General features: G+C 37.0%; 2 protein-coding genes and 1 long non-coding RNA gene across 3 annotated transcripts; 1 reads left to right on the top strand and 2 right to left on the bottom strand.

Moving 5' to 3' along the window:
* Nucleotides 1-11,515: 11,515 nt before the first annotated feature.
* LOC121975944 lies at nt 11,516-12,438 on the bottom strand. The gene is made up of 3 exons (XR_006110489.1): nt 12,302-12,438; nt 12,011-12,096; nt 11,516-11,896 (listed from the first exon to the last, which is right to left on the bottom strand). It is a non-coding gene; the product is annotated as an uncharacterized LOC121975944 (long non-coding RNA).
* On the top strand, nt 12,353-13,049 carry LOC121975942. Its single transcript, XM_042527883.1, has 3 exons — nt 12,353-12,504; nt 12,582-12,867; nt 12,935-13,049. Exons 1-3 carry the CDS (start codon nt 12,353-12,355, stop codon nt 13,001-13,003), a joined length of 507 nt encoding a protein of 168 aa, XP_042383817.1. The 3' UTR covers nt 13,004-13,049.
* A 102-nt stretch (nt 13,050-13,151) lies between these two features.
* Nucleotides 13,152-13,785, bottom strand: LOC121975943 (arabinogalactan protein 1-like). Its single transcript, XM_042527884.1, has one exon. The coding sequence runs from the start codon at nt 13,700-13,702 to the stop codon at nt 13,292-13,294; it is 411 nt and encodes a 136-aa protein (XP_042383818.1). The 5' UTR covers nt 13,703-13,785; the 3' UTR covers nt 13,152-13,291.
* Nucleotides 13,786-14,569: the final 784 nt, after the last annotated feature.

The following is a 14,569-nucleotide window of genomic DNA, read 5'->3' as shown; positions in this document are numbered from 1 at the left end:
GGTGTACCAGGTGTGGACAATTGGGATTGAATCCCGACCTCTGATAAGTAATTCTTAAACTCTCCTAAGAGGTATTTGCCACCACGATCAGACCGTAGTGTCTTGATACTTTTACCTAGACGTTTCTCCACATCAGCCTTGTACTCTTTGAACTTATCAAAGCACTCAGACTTGCGGCGCATTAGGTAAATGTATCCATATCTTGAATAATCGTCTATAAAAGAGATAAAATATTCAAAGCCACCTCTAGCCTGGATAGACATAGGACCACACAAATCAGAATGAATCAATTCTAACGCTTCTTTGGCTCTATACCCCTTGGCCTTAAAAGGTCTCTTGGTCATCTTACCTTCTAAGCAGGATTCACACGTTGGAAAGTTTTTCAACTCTAATGGACCCAAGAGTCCATCGGCTACAAGCCTTTGAATCCTACTTAAGTTAATATGTCCAAGTCTTAGATGCCAAAGATGTGTTTGGTTCATTTCCGAAGGTTCTTTTCTCTTATTAGAGTTAGAAGATGTGTTATTAATTTCCATATTTTACTTTGTGGGAGAAATTAGATTTAAAGTATATAAATTGTCAACCAATGCACCAGAACAGATAATCACTTTATTTCTCTTTATAACCACATTGTTACTAAAGGAAACTGAATATCCATCCAAATACAGTTTAGAAAGTGAAATTAAATTCTTTCTAAAACTGGGTACATAAAGACAATTCCTTAAAACCAATTTCCTATTCCTATCAAATGATAAGTAGACGTCTCCCACTGCAACAGTCGCCACCTTAGTAGCATTACCCATGTAGACAGTTATCTCTCTATCAAATAGTCGTCGGGTTTCCTAGAACCCCTGCAAAGAATTGCAGACATGATCAGTGACTCCCGTATCTACACACCAGGTGCTGGTAGATAACACCGCTAAACATGTTTCAACTACTAGAGTATGAGATATACCTTTATTGTTTTATTTCCTACGAGGACAGTCCGCCTTCCAATGTCCAGTCTGCTTGCAAATAAAGCACTTGCCCTTCGGCTTCTTTATTCCAGCTTTTTGTCCTGCACCTTGAGGTTTATTCACCTTCTTTGCTGAGCCATTTTGTTTCTTCTTCTCCTTGCCTTTCGGCTTAGAAGTAGAACTATTTTCAGTATAGTGAATTTGAGAATGTTGACGAAACAACCCTTCGACTGCCTGAAGTTCTGTCAGAAGTTCCGCCAATGAATACATCCTTTTATTCAATTATAGTTCAGGCGAAAATGCTCAAAACTTCTGGGCAGCATTTCGAGGATGATATCGACCTGGGTTTCCCCATCAATTTCCCCTCCAAGAACTTGTATTTCGTTTAAGTAAGCCATCATCTTGAGAATATGATCCCTTACGGGAGTCCCCTCATATGGTGGTATCAGTTTTCTCATTGCCTCTTGCGTAGCAACCGATTCGATGTCCGAAGAGTTCCTTGAGATTGTTCATTATATCATATGCTGTGGTAAATCTTGATGTTGCAATACATTTGACATCGAAGCCAAGATGTAACACGCGCCATCTCATCAACTTTAACCCATTTACTATGATGCTAAATCTCCTCGGGTAGAATCATTGCTAGGTGTTTTGGGCATTCCTCTGACAGTACAAACAGCCCTCAGCAGTTAAAACAATGTCCGGTTTCTTTTCCAATCTATATAGTTGGGACCGAATCTGTTTTCTTTTAGAATAATGGCCAGTGGGTTGAAAGTCATCCTAAGAATCACAAAATAAATTTTGGTCAGAACTCTAAATTTAGAATAATATTGATTCCTCAAACAATACTATTTTAAATTAACCAACACCTTAAAACACCGTGAATTTTGTATGCCACGATAGTGTGGACGTATACAAATTGAACATTTGTAAAAGGAGGGTATATCCCATTAATTTTATTATCTTGTCAACCTAACTTTTTGACAAATAAAATTAATAGTTGGTTTCCTTCGGTCACACAAATAATAGCAGTGACTCCGATGGGGAGGATACTATTAGACGTGCCTAAGTGTATACCATTACTTGACACTAAGTCCATTAATAAGATTGTGCCCCTTCCGATGGGGAAGATTACACACTCTTAATTAATTTTCTATAGTCATCCGAAATGGAAGTTTGGTCTACTGATCCGCAAACAAACTCATCCGATATGGAGGAAGGCACTCAGAGCCAACGCGCAAGTTTGTTTGCATCACTTACAAACCAGTAATGGAGACCGTGTAATTCACTAAAACAAATCCCTCTCCCACTTAGTTATTTAAAGTGAGGAATTTTGATGATGCTAGCCTACTAAATATGTACACTAACATTCACACACAGCACAATATAAAAGCAATAAATAGAAAAACTAATTTTGAACTATTATGGCTTTTATCTATTGTTGTCCTCCGTGTGTCGTCATCCCTAGCTGCTGCCATCTTTGGCCACCGCCACCAGGTCTAGTTGTCGCATCCATCTTGCTCCTTGTTCCGCTGCGTCACTCTGATCCTCAAAAGGTTCCACGCCTTGCAAGATTCGATCCGCGACATAAATAGAATTTTACATTTTTCGATCCTATATTCCTCGAAGGAATGTACATGTAAACTAGATCGAACATAAAATAAAATTTATATCCATCGATCCTATATTCCATAAAAGGAATGTACATGTATCTAGATTAAAAAATAAAATCCTAATAAAACTAAATACAGCTCCTGCTGTATTTTATAATACAATCATGCACACATAATAAATGCCCTTGACATGTCCAAGGGTCCAATCACACACATAATAACTATAAGCCATAATAGTTGGATCATGCATCCACAAAGTTAGCACATCCTACTATTAACCTGCCTAAATTATGTATGACATGTGCATAATTAAACTAATACCAAATACACAGAGGTAAAACCCTAGCTCTGATACCAATTGTTGGTTGCTACTCGGAAAACCCAATGGCTCCACTGTACAAAAATTTTGTACGTGATCTGAACCTTTCCTAGCTACCATGTGTTCTTTTAAGTTAAACTTGTATCTCCTGCGGAACTTAACATGTTTGATTCCAAGTTTAACGTATATGTTCTTTTAGGTTTAGATTTGGATCTCCTGCGGAACTTAACACGTTTGATCCAAATCACCTAGGTTATAAATTTAATTAAATATTAGTTTCCAAAATTGGCTTCCAGTACTGCATGGCGAGGCACTTGGCCTTCTTGGATATGGGAGCAACCACCACCGACTAGACAAAGCCTTTTAAGGAAAGTTAATATTTAATTTCCTTATATAACTCTAGGTTAACCAAAAGGAACAATCAAATCACAAGGAAAAAAGAAAAAGAACACAACATCGAAATTAAATTCGAAAAATAAGAATCGAATGCCTCTTGTATTTGGTATTTATACAAAGAAAAATTAACTAGTATGATGCGGAAATTAAATACTAGTTATACCTCTTCCTTTTATGCTAAAAACCTCGAGATCTTCTGCCGTATCCCTCGTCTCCTCTTGGACGTCGTGTGGGTGACGATCCTCCAAGACGAACACCACCCGGAAAGCTTCTCCTCCTTCTCTAGAATTCGGCCACCACCACCACAAAGGAGCAAAAGAGAGCAAAGGGAAAAGAGGGAGAGGGGCCGGCCACTTGATGATCTCCAACAACACAATATCAATTGTTATATTTTCAAGGCCTCCCCTTCCCCCCTTTTTATATTAGTTTCGCAACGGAAAATTATGGAAAGAGTTTTATAAAAAATTAGACTCATTTCTATTTCCTTTTAATTTTTTCTTTTTCTTTCCTTTTAATTAATCAATCCTAGATTGATTTATTAATTAAACAACTATTTGTTGATATTTAATTATTTGACCGGCCCCTTGCTTGGGCACCAAGCAAGGTGGCCCGCCACTTATTAAAAGGGAAAGAAAGAAAGAAAAAATTTTATAAAATTTTAAAAGAAGAAAACTTCTAATAAAATTTTACAAACTCTTTTTCTTTCTAATGTGGATATTAAAAGGAAAGTTTTAAAATTGAAAACCAAGTTTTAAAATTTAAAACATCTCTAATAATATTTCTTTTTAAAAGAAAGTTTTATAAATTTTACAACTCTCTTTTAAAACCTTGTGGCCTAATTTAAATTAGGAAAATTTTATAAATTTTTAAAATCTCTTTTTTCACAAATTGTAAATATCTGAGGAAATTTAAAAATTCAAAAACAACATTCCTAATTTAAATATTGCGGCCGGCCCCTTTGCCCAAGGCAAGGGCCGGCCACTTCTAGAGAATATGTGGTCGGCCATTGCTTGGTCACCAAGCAATGAACCGGCCCCTTCTTGGACACCAAGATAGGCTTTTCTTTGGATGAACTTGAGGCTTTATTGAGGCTACAACAGGGACCTAGAGGAGAAATTGGTTTTGGCCTTCCGATGAACTCGAGTATCCCGTGCTCGCCCCGAACACACAACTCAAGTTCATCGATAATAACTCATTCCACTAGAGAGTTATTACCGCACTACCGCACCAATCCCAAATTACATTATGGGCTCCTTCTTATCATGAGTGTGTTAGTCTCTCTGTGTTTAAGATTACGAATGTCCACTAATTAAGTGAGTTACTGACAACTCATTTAATTAATATCTAGTTCCAAGAGTAGTACCACTCAACTTTATTGTCATGTTGGACTAGGTCCACCTGCAGGGTTTAACATGGCAATCCTTATGAGCTCATCTTGGGGACATTCTCAACCTAGATAACTAGGACACAGATTCCTTCTATAATCAACAACACACACTATAAGTAATATCATTTCCCAACTTATCGGGCATATTGATTTATCGAGCTAAACCTCACCCTTTGATAAGTCAAAGAAATAAATATTAAATATACATGCTTGTTATTATATTAGGATTAAGAGCACACACTTCCATAATAACTAAGGTCTAGTTCTTTTACTAAGTCAGTACAAAAAGAACTTACCTAAATGATCCTACTCAATACACTTAAAGTGTATCAGTGTAATTTATTAGTCAAGATAAACTAATACTTAATTACACTACGTCTATTATGATGGTTTGTTCCTTTCCATCTTAGTCGTGAGCAACTGTTTATAATTTATAGAGAACCGACAACATGATCTTCTAAGTGTGACTCCACACTCCATGTTATCTACTATATAAATTAATTGAACAATTACATTTAACAAATAAATGTAAACATTTGACCAATGTGATTCTTTATTTCAAAATAAATGTGTACAAAAGCTAAACTTTTAAGTATACACTCCAACAGAAATGTCTCCTTTACTGTAGGCGGAAAAACCTTTTACACACTAAGAAAGCTCAAACGTTGCTAGGAATTGATTACTAGAGTTGATTGATTATTTCCTAGCTCCAGGGGCCATTATATAGCTCCTGAAAATTCTATCTCGAGTGTTGAGGGCGCCTTCAAAGGGGTTGAGGGCGCCTCCAAGGGGATAAGCGGATAAAACTTTATCCGCTTGCCAACGACAATCTGACCAAGTTGAGGGCGCCTTCAATGTTGTTAAGGGCACCCTCAATGCTGTCGAGGGTGCCCTCAATCTGATGAGGTCGGAGGCGCCTCCAATGACTGTTGAGGGCACCTCCAGCTGCTTTTCCAACATGTCTTCATCTTCACTTTAGCTTCTGAAGTCCTGATGCTTGGGTGATTGCGGCCAACCAAAATAGGGCTCACCCCGAACCCAATTTCTGGTCTTCTCCTCGAGCAGGCTTCCACCTCGGCTTCTTGTCCCTCGAACATCGCGCACGTTCTTCTTGTCCACCGATGTACTCTTCCACAGCTCTTTCATCCTTTGGACGCACCGAGCCCGTCGGCTCCCTTCCCGTGTTATCCTTCTCGCTAGCTGCGTCTTCCGCTTGACTTCCTGCGCTTCTAAGCTCCTGAACACTTAGACACAGGAATCAATAACAAATATGACCTAACCTAACTTGGTTGATCATATCAAAACAATCACGGGGTACAACAATCTCCCCCTTTTTGATGTGCATCAACTCAAGTTCAAGTTAGGGTAAAAATAGACAAGTAGTAATTTAAAGAAATTACTAAACTAACATTTTAAGCATAAAGATTGCAATAATAGAATTTGCAACACTAAGTAAAATTGAAAAAAATTAAAAAAATATTAACTCCCTCTAAACTTGTACCTATTTCTCCCCCTTTGATCACAGCAAAAAAATAGGGTAAAATTTAAAATAAAAAAAAATTATATTTAAAATATTTTCAAAATAAATTCTAAGTTAACAAAGAAAGTTTCAAATGATAGCATTAAATTTCTAAGTTTGAAAAATATTTATAGCATCAAATTTTCAACTGATTGACAAAAGTTTAACGATATTATCTTAATTATATGTCTATCAGTTTATCAATTAAGTATTCAATTCGATAATCGGCTTCCAGGCTGTGGCGAGGCACTAGGCCTTCTTGATTATTGGATCATCAACCACTTCTAGACAAAACCGTTTAAGAAATATAAACATTTAATTTCTCTGAAAGCCTAAACATAAGAGAATTTTTAATCTAAATAAGACTTGGGAACCCAATATAGGTTCCTTCCTACTAAGTTAATCAAAAATTTAGGAGGAATATATCCTTTGGGAATCTTTCTAAGTTGTCCCTCATATTTTCTAATATGCCAGTTTAATTTTTCATAAATCTTAAGTTTTGATTTTTGAAAGTTGTTAGGTTTTAAGCATGCATCAGTTTTCAGATTTTGAATTTGCATTTTTAAATTATCATTTTCTGTTTGTAAATTATCTAACAGTATTTTTAAATCAGCAATTTCTTTTTTTGATTTTACTAAGTCTTTTGTAAGAACTTTGATAAAATAAAAAGACTGTTTTGAGTTTAGAGTACGTACCTCACTTACCTCTATTTCTGATGCTCCCCTTACATCGTAGCTTTTTTCTGATGATTCTCCCTCTTCATCTATGCTCATCTCTGAGCTGGTTTCTTCTTCAATTTGATGGTTGGTCATCAGTGCTAATCCCGAGAAGGGTTTGACTTCAGATTCGGAGGATGACGAATCTGACCACGTGGCCTTCAGGGCATTGTACTTGGAGGATGTTGGCTTGTACTTTCCTTTCGCCTTTTCGTTGTTCTTTTTCTTTATTTTTTGGCAGTCATCCTTGATGTGCCCTTCTTCATTGCAATTGTAACACTGGACCGTCCTTCTGTTGCGTTGATGCTTTTTTGATTGCGATCTAAATTTATTAGTCTTAATAAACTTATTTAACTTCCTTACCAATAGCACCGCTTCAGTTTCACCGATCGACGCTTCGGAGTCGGGATCGTCTATCTCAGCTTGTAGGGCAACATTGAGATTTGACTTCTCTATTTGTTTAGGTTCTGTAATTCGAGACTCGTGAAATTCGAAAGTAAAGAATAAGTTTTCTAGCATACTTACCTCAAAGTCCTTAGAGATGTAGTATATATCTACTAAGGATGCTCATTCTGATGTTCTCGGGAAGGCGTTGAGCGCATACCGGATCAAATCTCGGTTTGTTATCGATTCTCCGAGGTTGTTCAATTGAATTATTAGTTCTTTGATTCTTGCTTAGAGTTGTGCTACCTTCTCCCCATTGTTCATCCGGAGATTTGTAAGATGAATCTGGAGGATGTCCCACCTTGCTAACTTCACTTCTGAGGTACCTTGGTGGAGCTCCAGGAATTTTTCCCAGAGGTCTTTGGCGGAGTCGTAGCTTCCGATCCGACTTACGTCCTGGGGCGGCAGAACGCTGAGCATATGGAACTCTGTCTTTCCATTGGCCACGAAGTCGACTTTCTCCTTCTTAGTCCATTGGTACTCTTCTTTATCTTTTGGAACTACAAAACCGTATTTCATTGTTAATAAAATGTCGAAATCCATTTTAAAAAATACCTCCATTCGGTGTTTCCATGTAGCGAAATCTCCGTCGAATTTCGGGGGGGGGGGGGTGAATACTTGCACCGGCCATCATCTTGATCTTTGTTGCTTCAGATGACGGTTAGTCCTTCTGAGGCTGTTGGGCTCTGATACTAATTGTTGGTGCATCGGGCCGACAAGAAGGGAGGGGTGAATTGCCTGAAACATAAAAAGATACCCTCTTCGTTCTTTCAACTCTAAAAAATGCAACAGTAAAATAATAAAAACTAAAAGAGCAGAATTAAAGGAGAGACACGAAATTAACTTGGTTACAACCTAGGTGGTTGTTAAGCCAAGGCAGTTGCAAAGCTCCACTAGAAATGTCTCCTTCACTGTAGGCATAGAAGTCTTTTACACACTAAGAAAGCTTAAACGTTATTAGAAATTGATTACTAGAGTTGATTGATTATTTACTAGCTCCATGAGATATTATATAACTCCTGAAAATTTTATCTAGTGTTGAGGGCGGTTCCTCTTTTTTTATTAGTCGATCATATGTTGATCATATGTAACATGCTATATATAGATCTTAGTGTTATTTCCCTCTTCTTTTATACAATTTCCAATTTTTAACTATCGATGAGAAAGACACAGGTACTAAAGTGTATTTCCATGTCACCAAGCTAACTTAGCATGCGCGATTGTATTTTTATTCTTTTATTATCTATTGAGAAATAATTATCTAATAGATTATATACTTAAATTAATTAATCGATCTAGATATAATTTAATATTTATTTATTTTTTATTATATTTGTGTAAAAAATAATTAAATTTTGAAATATCACCAAATTGAAATTACACAGTATAAATAAGATTTTATTGTTCATTTAATTTTAAGTAATTTTATTTTATAAAATAATAGTGCCTTATACTTATATTTTTATTATTATTATTTTTTGAATATAAATATGTCTATAAAAATTTTAATTTAGAATATTAAAAATATATGAAAAAATAAAATAATTTATTTAATCTCAGAATGATATACTGGATAGATTTATTAATAATATTCAAATTCAAAACTCAAAAAATAAGACAATTAAAAATTTAAATGAAAACTAATTAAACTTTCACCAAAAGATAATACTTCAAGAAAAAAACATAGTCGAGAACTGTTTAATGATGATAAATATTATTCATCAAATATTAGTATCAACAAAGAAAATAATAATTACTACTTAATAACTCATGAAGATATGTTTTAATAATGTTGATAAAATTATTATTCAAAATATGGATCAACAAAAGTTTTATTTATCTTAAGAAAAATTAAATAATTTAATAATTTTATCAATTGAAAAAAAAATTATCATCAAAACTTGAATATGAAGATTTAATTAATAATTTTATATCTCAAAAATTAGAAAATTAAATTTTATATAAAAATTTATTTTGAAATATTATTTTATTTTAAAATAAATAAATCTGCCATGGTCCTAAGTCCAATTGTAAAAAAAGACGAGAGAAAATTTTATTTTATTTTTTATAGAAAATATTAAAGGCCTTAATAAAATCTTTTACCTAATACCTTATGGAAACTTGAGACGACCTTGTTTTAAACTTAATTTTACACTATTTATTCTACTATGATTTTTTTTAAACAAATCAATCTCGTATAAGTTTATTACAAAATCAATGACTTAGACTTATTATATTCTATAACAACAACACATAGAGGGCTTTTGTAACTCTAACTTTAAAATTTCTCAGCTTTAATTAAAACTCATCGATAAAATTAAGTTTATCAGATTTAATCTGAATGAGAAGTAATATGTTCTTCGAACATTCTGATATGCCAGACTCTACTTAAAATTAGGGCTGCAAACGAATCGAGCCGGCTCGCGAGCTTTTCGAGCCGGCTCGAAAAATATTCGATTCGTATTCGAATTTATCGAATTCGAGCCGAACTCGAACATGTTCGAACTTTTTTTCGAGCCGAACTCGAACTTAAATTATGTTATTCGAGCCGCTCGCGAGCCGCTCACGAGCCTTAATATTTATTAATATAAGTTAAATATATATTAAATAAATAAATTTCGAGCCTTTCAAACCTATTTTCGAGTAATAATTCGAATAGTTCGCGAACATGTTCGAATATTTCGAGCCGAATTCGAACCCGAACCCTAATTCGAACCGAACTCGAACCAAACATTTTAAAATTTTCGAGCTTCGAATCGAGCTCGAACTCAAATATACCTATTTCGAGCCAAATTCGAGCCTTAAAATTTTCAGCATATTCGACTCGATTCGATTCGTTTACACCCCTACTTAAAATAATAGTTTTAATTTTTCTTTTCAGTTGATATTAAATATTTAACTGTTGGCTAATTTTGAGATCAACTATTTCATAAAAAAATTTCAGCGGCTATTAAAATAAATCGAAAAATACTATAACCTATAAATCTAACGTTTTTAAGTAATCTAAGATAAATTTATCCGTTAATTCACTAAAACTGAAACTTAATCTTTGGATGCCTAATTTTAAAATTATTGGAGTAAAATATGATATTATTCATCCCTAACAATTCAGTATCATCGATTTCACTATGAAATATAGATAGATAAATAATGGGAGACATTTATCCTAATATAGTGATTTTGTATATGACACCGAATGAGATATTTTACACTGATTTATTTCAAAATTATTGATAAATATAAAAGATGTGTGATTCAAGAATTAATGAAAATTAGGTACATCATTCTACAATTCATTATAAAATATTGTATTTTATGAAGTGGTGATAAAAAGGGGACCCATCAGTAGAGCCTAATTTCAAAATCATTAGAGCAAAATATGATATTATTCATCCCTAACAATTTAGTATCATCGATTTCACTATAAAATATAGATAGATAAATAATGGGAGACATTTATCCTAATATAGTGATTTTGTATATGACACCAAATGAGATATTTTATAATGATTTATTTCAAAATTATTGATAAATATAAAAGATGTGTGATTCAAGAATTAATGAAAATTAGGTACATCATTCTACAATTCATTATAAAATATTGTATTTTATGAAGTGGTGATAAAAAGGGAACTCATTAGTGGATCAAAGTAGAAGAAAAGCATTAAATGTGGAGATCAAAATTAGGACAATCAAAGACCCAAGCCTATGAAGCAAACTAATTAGGCCTACCGACAACCTCATCTGTTCGGCCGGGTGTGACAACCTGGTCAACCCAGTCGTGCCTGAATGATTGTTCTGGAAAAATCCGTGATTAAGGCTGGTAGTCAAGCAGCAACTCTCCCTGATTGCTACCCTTGAATAGGAGGCGTGTCCGGTCAGACAAATAATAACCCTCCAACAATCGTACAACCGAATGAAAAATAGGACAATAATTCTGTGTATTATATCCGGATAAAGACTACCTGACCAAACAACTGTCGATTGACTGACTACATATGGACCTACTAACTATCTCATCATAACACATTAATTAATTGTTAACCGTTCGATTTAACCAGTTTAGTTGAATTTTAAATTTTATAATGGAACAAATTGAATAAATTCAAAACAATCAGATTATTATCATTATTATTATTACAAAATTTAATAGATTGCTCCGATTTAATCGAGATTTTGTTCACCTGAATCTACCTACCAGCTGTCGTTGCTAAACGCATCCACGACTCCCCTCATCTTCCTTAGACATACGTTATGCAACAAGGTAAAAGACTTTAAAGAGTCCAAGTACAATTCCCAACACCATCCTTGCAGACGCAATAATGATGTGTACGTAAATGTTTTGCTCCAACTAAAAGAAAACTAAAGCTACAAGCTCTTCTCTCCTTAACCAGGCAAATTAATGGAACCAAAAAGGGTCATTCCAAGCGAACAAGAGCGAGCTTTTTCAGCCTAATTTCCCAGACACTTACGATTTGTACGATTTAGAATAGGATGTCGTCCAACTTCCGAACTAATTTCTGCCCTCATTTGCCCCTGGGACATACTGAAATAAATAGATATATTTGTTAGTATTTTTCTCTCATAGAATATTTAACTTTTGTCCATCCGCTTTTCCGATTTATCCCACGAATATTAAATGATTCAACATTCTTCTTACCTCATTTTCTCATGCAGGAGCGCACAGTGACCCCTTTGGCGTGCTCCCGCATCTCACTCTTCCCTTCACGCTATAACAAAAAATTCCTGATAAAAAAAAAAGTAGAGCAATTTATTTGGCAATCTTATCAATTCAAATCCCCTTCGTAATGTTGCCGATCACGCGAAGGTATCGAATCGTATATAAATCCCCATGAAGGTTGTTGCATTCTATTGATCCATCCGTAGCTTGTAGAAACTAGTGATCAGTAAATTAAATATGATGCAGTTATTGAGAGGATGGAGATCTTACTCTCGATGCGGGGTTCCTCCTCCTCTCCGTCGGCCTGATGGATTCTCTGTTATGGCTCTGAACCAGCGGCCAGGCAGGATCGATCATTGGCGGCCGGCGTCGTCCTCGAACGGCGGCGGGCGCAGTGACGACGAGCGATCATCCGGACGGAAGCTTCTTCTTCTTCCTCGACTCGTTCCTCCTCGATCGTCCTTCTCGTCTTGGTTCGTGTGATTTGATCGATGCTGGTTTATTTGTCGAAGTATTTTGTGAATAGCAAAAAAAACCCCAAATGCGGCAGGGCGAAATGGTTGATCGGCTCCGCATTGGCTCTGCTGATTCCCCTGTGGAAGAAGGGGTGGCCCGCCTTGCTGCGAATAGAGGAGGAGGTGGAGAAGGTGGCGGATGCGGCGGAGGTGGCGGCGGAGGTGGTGGAGCAGATCGCCGGAGTGGTGGAGAAGGTCTCGTCGGAGGTGGCGGAGAAACTTCCGGAAGAGAGCAAGCTGAAGGGCGCGGTGCTGCTGGTCGAGCAGGTGTCGAAGGAAGCAGCGGAGGAGGCCCAAGCTGCTAGAGACATCATCCACAAGGTTTATTCTCGTCGTCTTTCGATTTCAACAACAAAAGAATTCGAAATTAAAAGCAGGAAATGTGCAGGTGAATGAAGTGAGGCAGGAGGTGGAGAAGATTACTCTCGACGCCGGAAAGGAAGATCACAAAAAATAGACATCGGAATTGAATAAGATGTGTTCGTTGGGAATTTGATTCGTGGATGATTCTTTTGTAGTTGTGATAAATTGATCGATAATATCTTTTCCATAATTTTTTGCACGGATCAACAATTCTATAGAACCAGATCGGAGCCAAAAAAGGATGGTAAAACAGATGAAAGAATTTATAAAGAAATGGCGATCAACGAGTACAACAAATGTAAATAATCATAGACAAATGGAAGGGCTCGAAAGATTAACATCCAACGGGGCGGACATCGTCAGGGGCGACCGGAGACTGGATCTACATCGCGAGGGCGGCGACGGCCGCGAAGGCGATCCAACTGAAGGAAAGGGCAACTGCGCCGTTACTAGACGGAGGCGGGGAGGTGGGAGCGGCGGCGGGGGATCTGGTAATGGACGACGACGCGGGGGCGGAGGTCGGCGGTGCGGGAGGGGAGAGAGCGGGCGACTTGGCGACAGGGGCGGCGGCAGGGGGTGTAGATACGGGCGCCGCGGCTGGGGGAGTAACTGGGGCGGCGGAGGGCGGAGGAGGCAGGGGGGCCGGAACCGGCGGCTGAACGGGGGCCAGAGCGGGGGGTTTCGCCGGGGCAGCGGCGGGCGGCCTCAAGGGGGCAGCGGCTGGGCCCTGGGCGGAGGCCGCCACGGCGAGCGACAAGAAGGCGAAGGCGATCAAGGCGAAACTGGAGGCCATTTCCACCACCTAGAGAGATCGAGATCAGGAACGCGATCGAGAGACGGTGAATCGGTGATGGTGGGCGATGTGCGGGAGGGAGGAGTATTTAAAGGGAAACGGAGGAGCTTCTTCAGTAAAAAAATAATAATAATTTTTTTATTTTCTTTTTCCTTTTTCGCATTCGACAGCGTCGTTAGCGGGGAAGCGCACCGCCTAAGTGCCGTTAGGAAAGTTGGTATGCTCCATCACTGTTAACCGTTCGATCAAGAAATCCAACGATCGTTATGCGATCGGCGGGGCCTCCATCAGTGGGGAGATTCCTTCGACTGCAACCTTCCGCGTTACAATTCGTCAAGCACTTGACCAACCGTTTCCGCGTCGGAAGCGGGAGAGTCAGCCGTCCGATTCGGATCGGACGGCCTACGCTTACGAGCAAACTGAACGTTGCGAAAAAGTCCAACTAGCCGTTTGAATATCCCTCTTTTATTTTTTCCTTTTTTTTTATTTTATTTTGGAAGGGACGTACAATACAGCCAGAGATTCATGTGAAATGTGAATGATCCAGCTGTTTGTTCATTTTGATATCATCATTCAACTTTTTTTTTTAAAAAAAAAAATAGATTTAAATACTTTAATAGTAGTGCTTTAAGTGTCACATATTAAACAAAAAAGAGCTACTTTTGTATATTTTCTATTTTTCACATATATTTCTTTTGTTGTTCATTTATGGCTCTAGTTAGCTCTGGCTATGTGTATCAAACAGCATAAATCGATTTAATTGGGAATGATTCTTGTGATTTTGATTAAATGCTTTTATTTAAATTAGTTTTAAAAATACTTTTTATCATTTAATAAAAAAAGATTTGTTACAATACATTTGGAGAG

The sequence above is a fragment of the Zingiber officinale genome, chromosome 4B, assembly GCF_018446385.1.
Source record: "Zingiber officinale cultivar Zhangliang chromosome 4B, Zo_v1.1, whole genome shotgun sequence".
NCBI lineage: Eukaryota > Viridiplantae > Streptophyta > Magnoliopsida > Zingiberales > Zingiberaceae > Zingiber > Zingiber officinale.
This window is presented reverse-complemented; position numbering and strand designations above follow the sequence as displayed.

Bases quoted from the DNA above. Each gene is read 5' to 3' on its own strand.
- LOC121975942 (XM_042527883.1), top strand. From the start codon at position 12,353: ATGGCTCTGAACCAGCGGCCAGGCAGGATCGATCATTGGCGGCCGGCG. The intron at 12,505-12,581 runs GTTCGTGTGATT...CAAATGCGGCAG, and splicing joins CGATCGTCCTTCTCGTCTTG to GGCGAAATGGTTGATCGGCT. The intron at 12,868-12,934 runs GTTTATTCTCGT...GGAAATGTGCAG, and splicing joins CTAGAGACATCATCCACAAG to GTGAATGAAGTGAGGCAGGA.
- LOC121975943 (XM_042527884.1), bottom strand. From the start codon at position 13,702: ATGGCCTCCAGTTTCGCCTTGATCGCCTTCGCCTTCTTGTCGCTCGCC.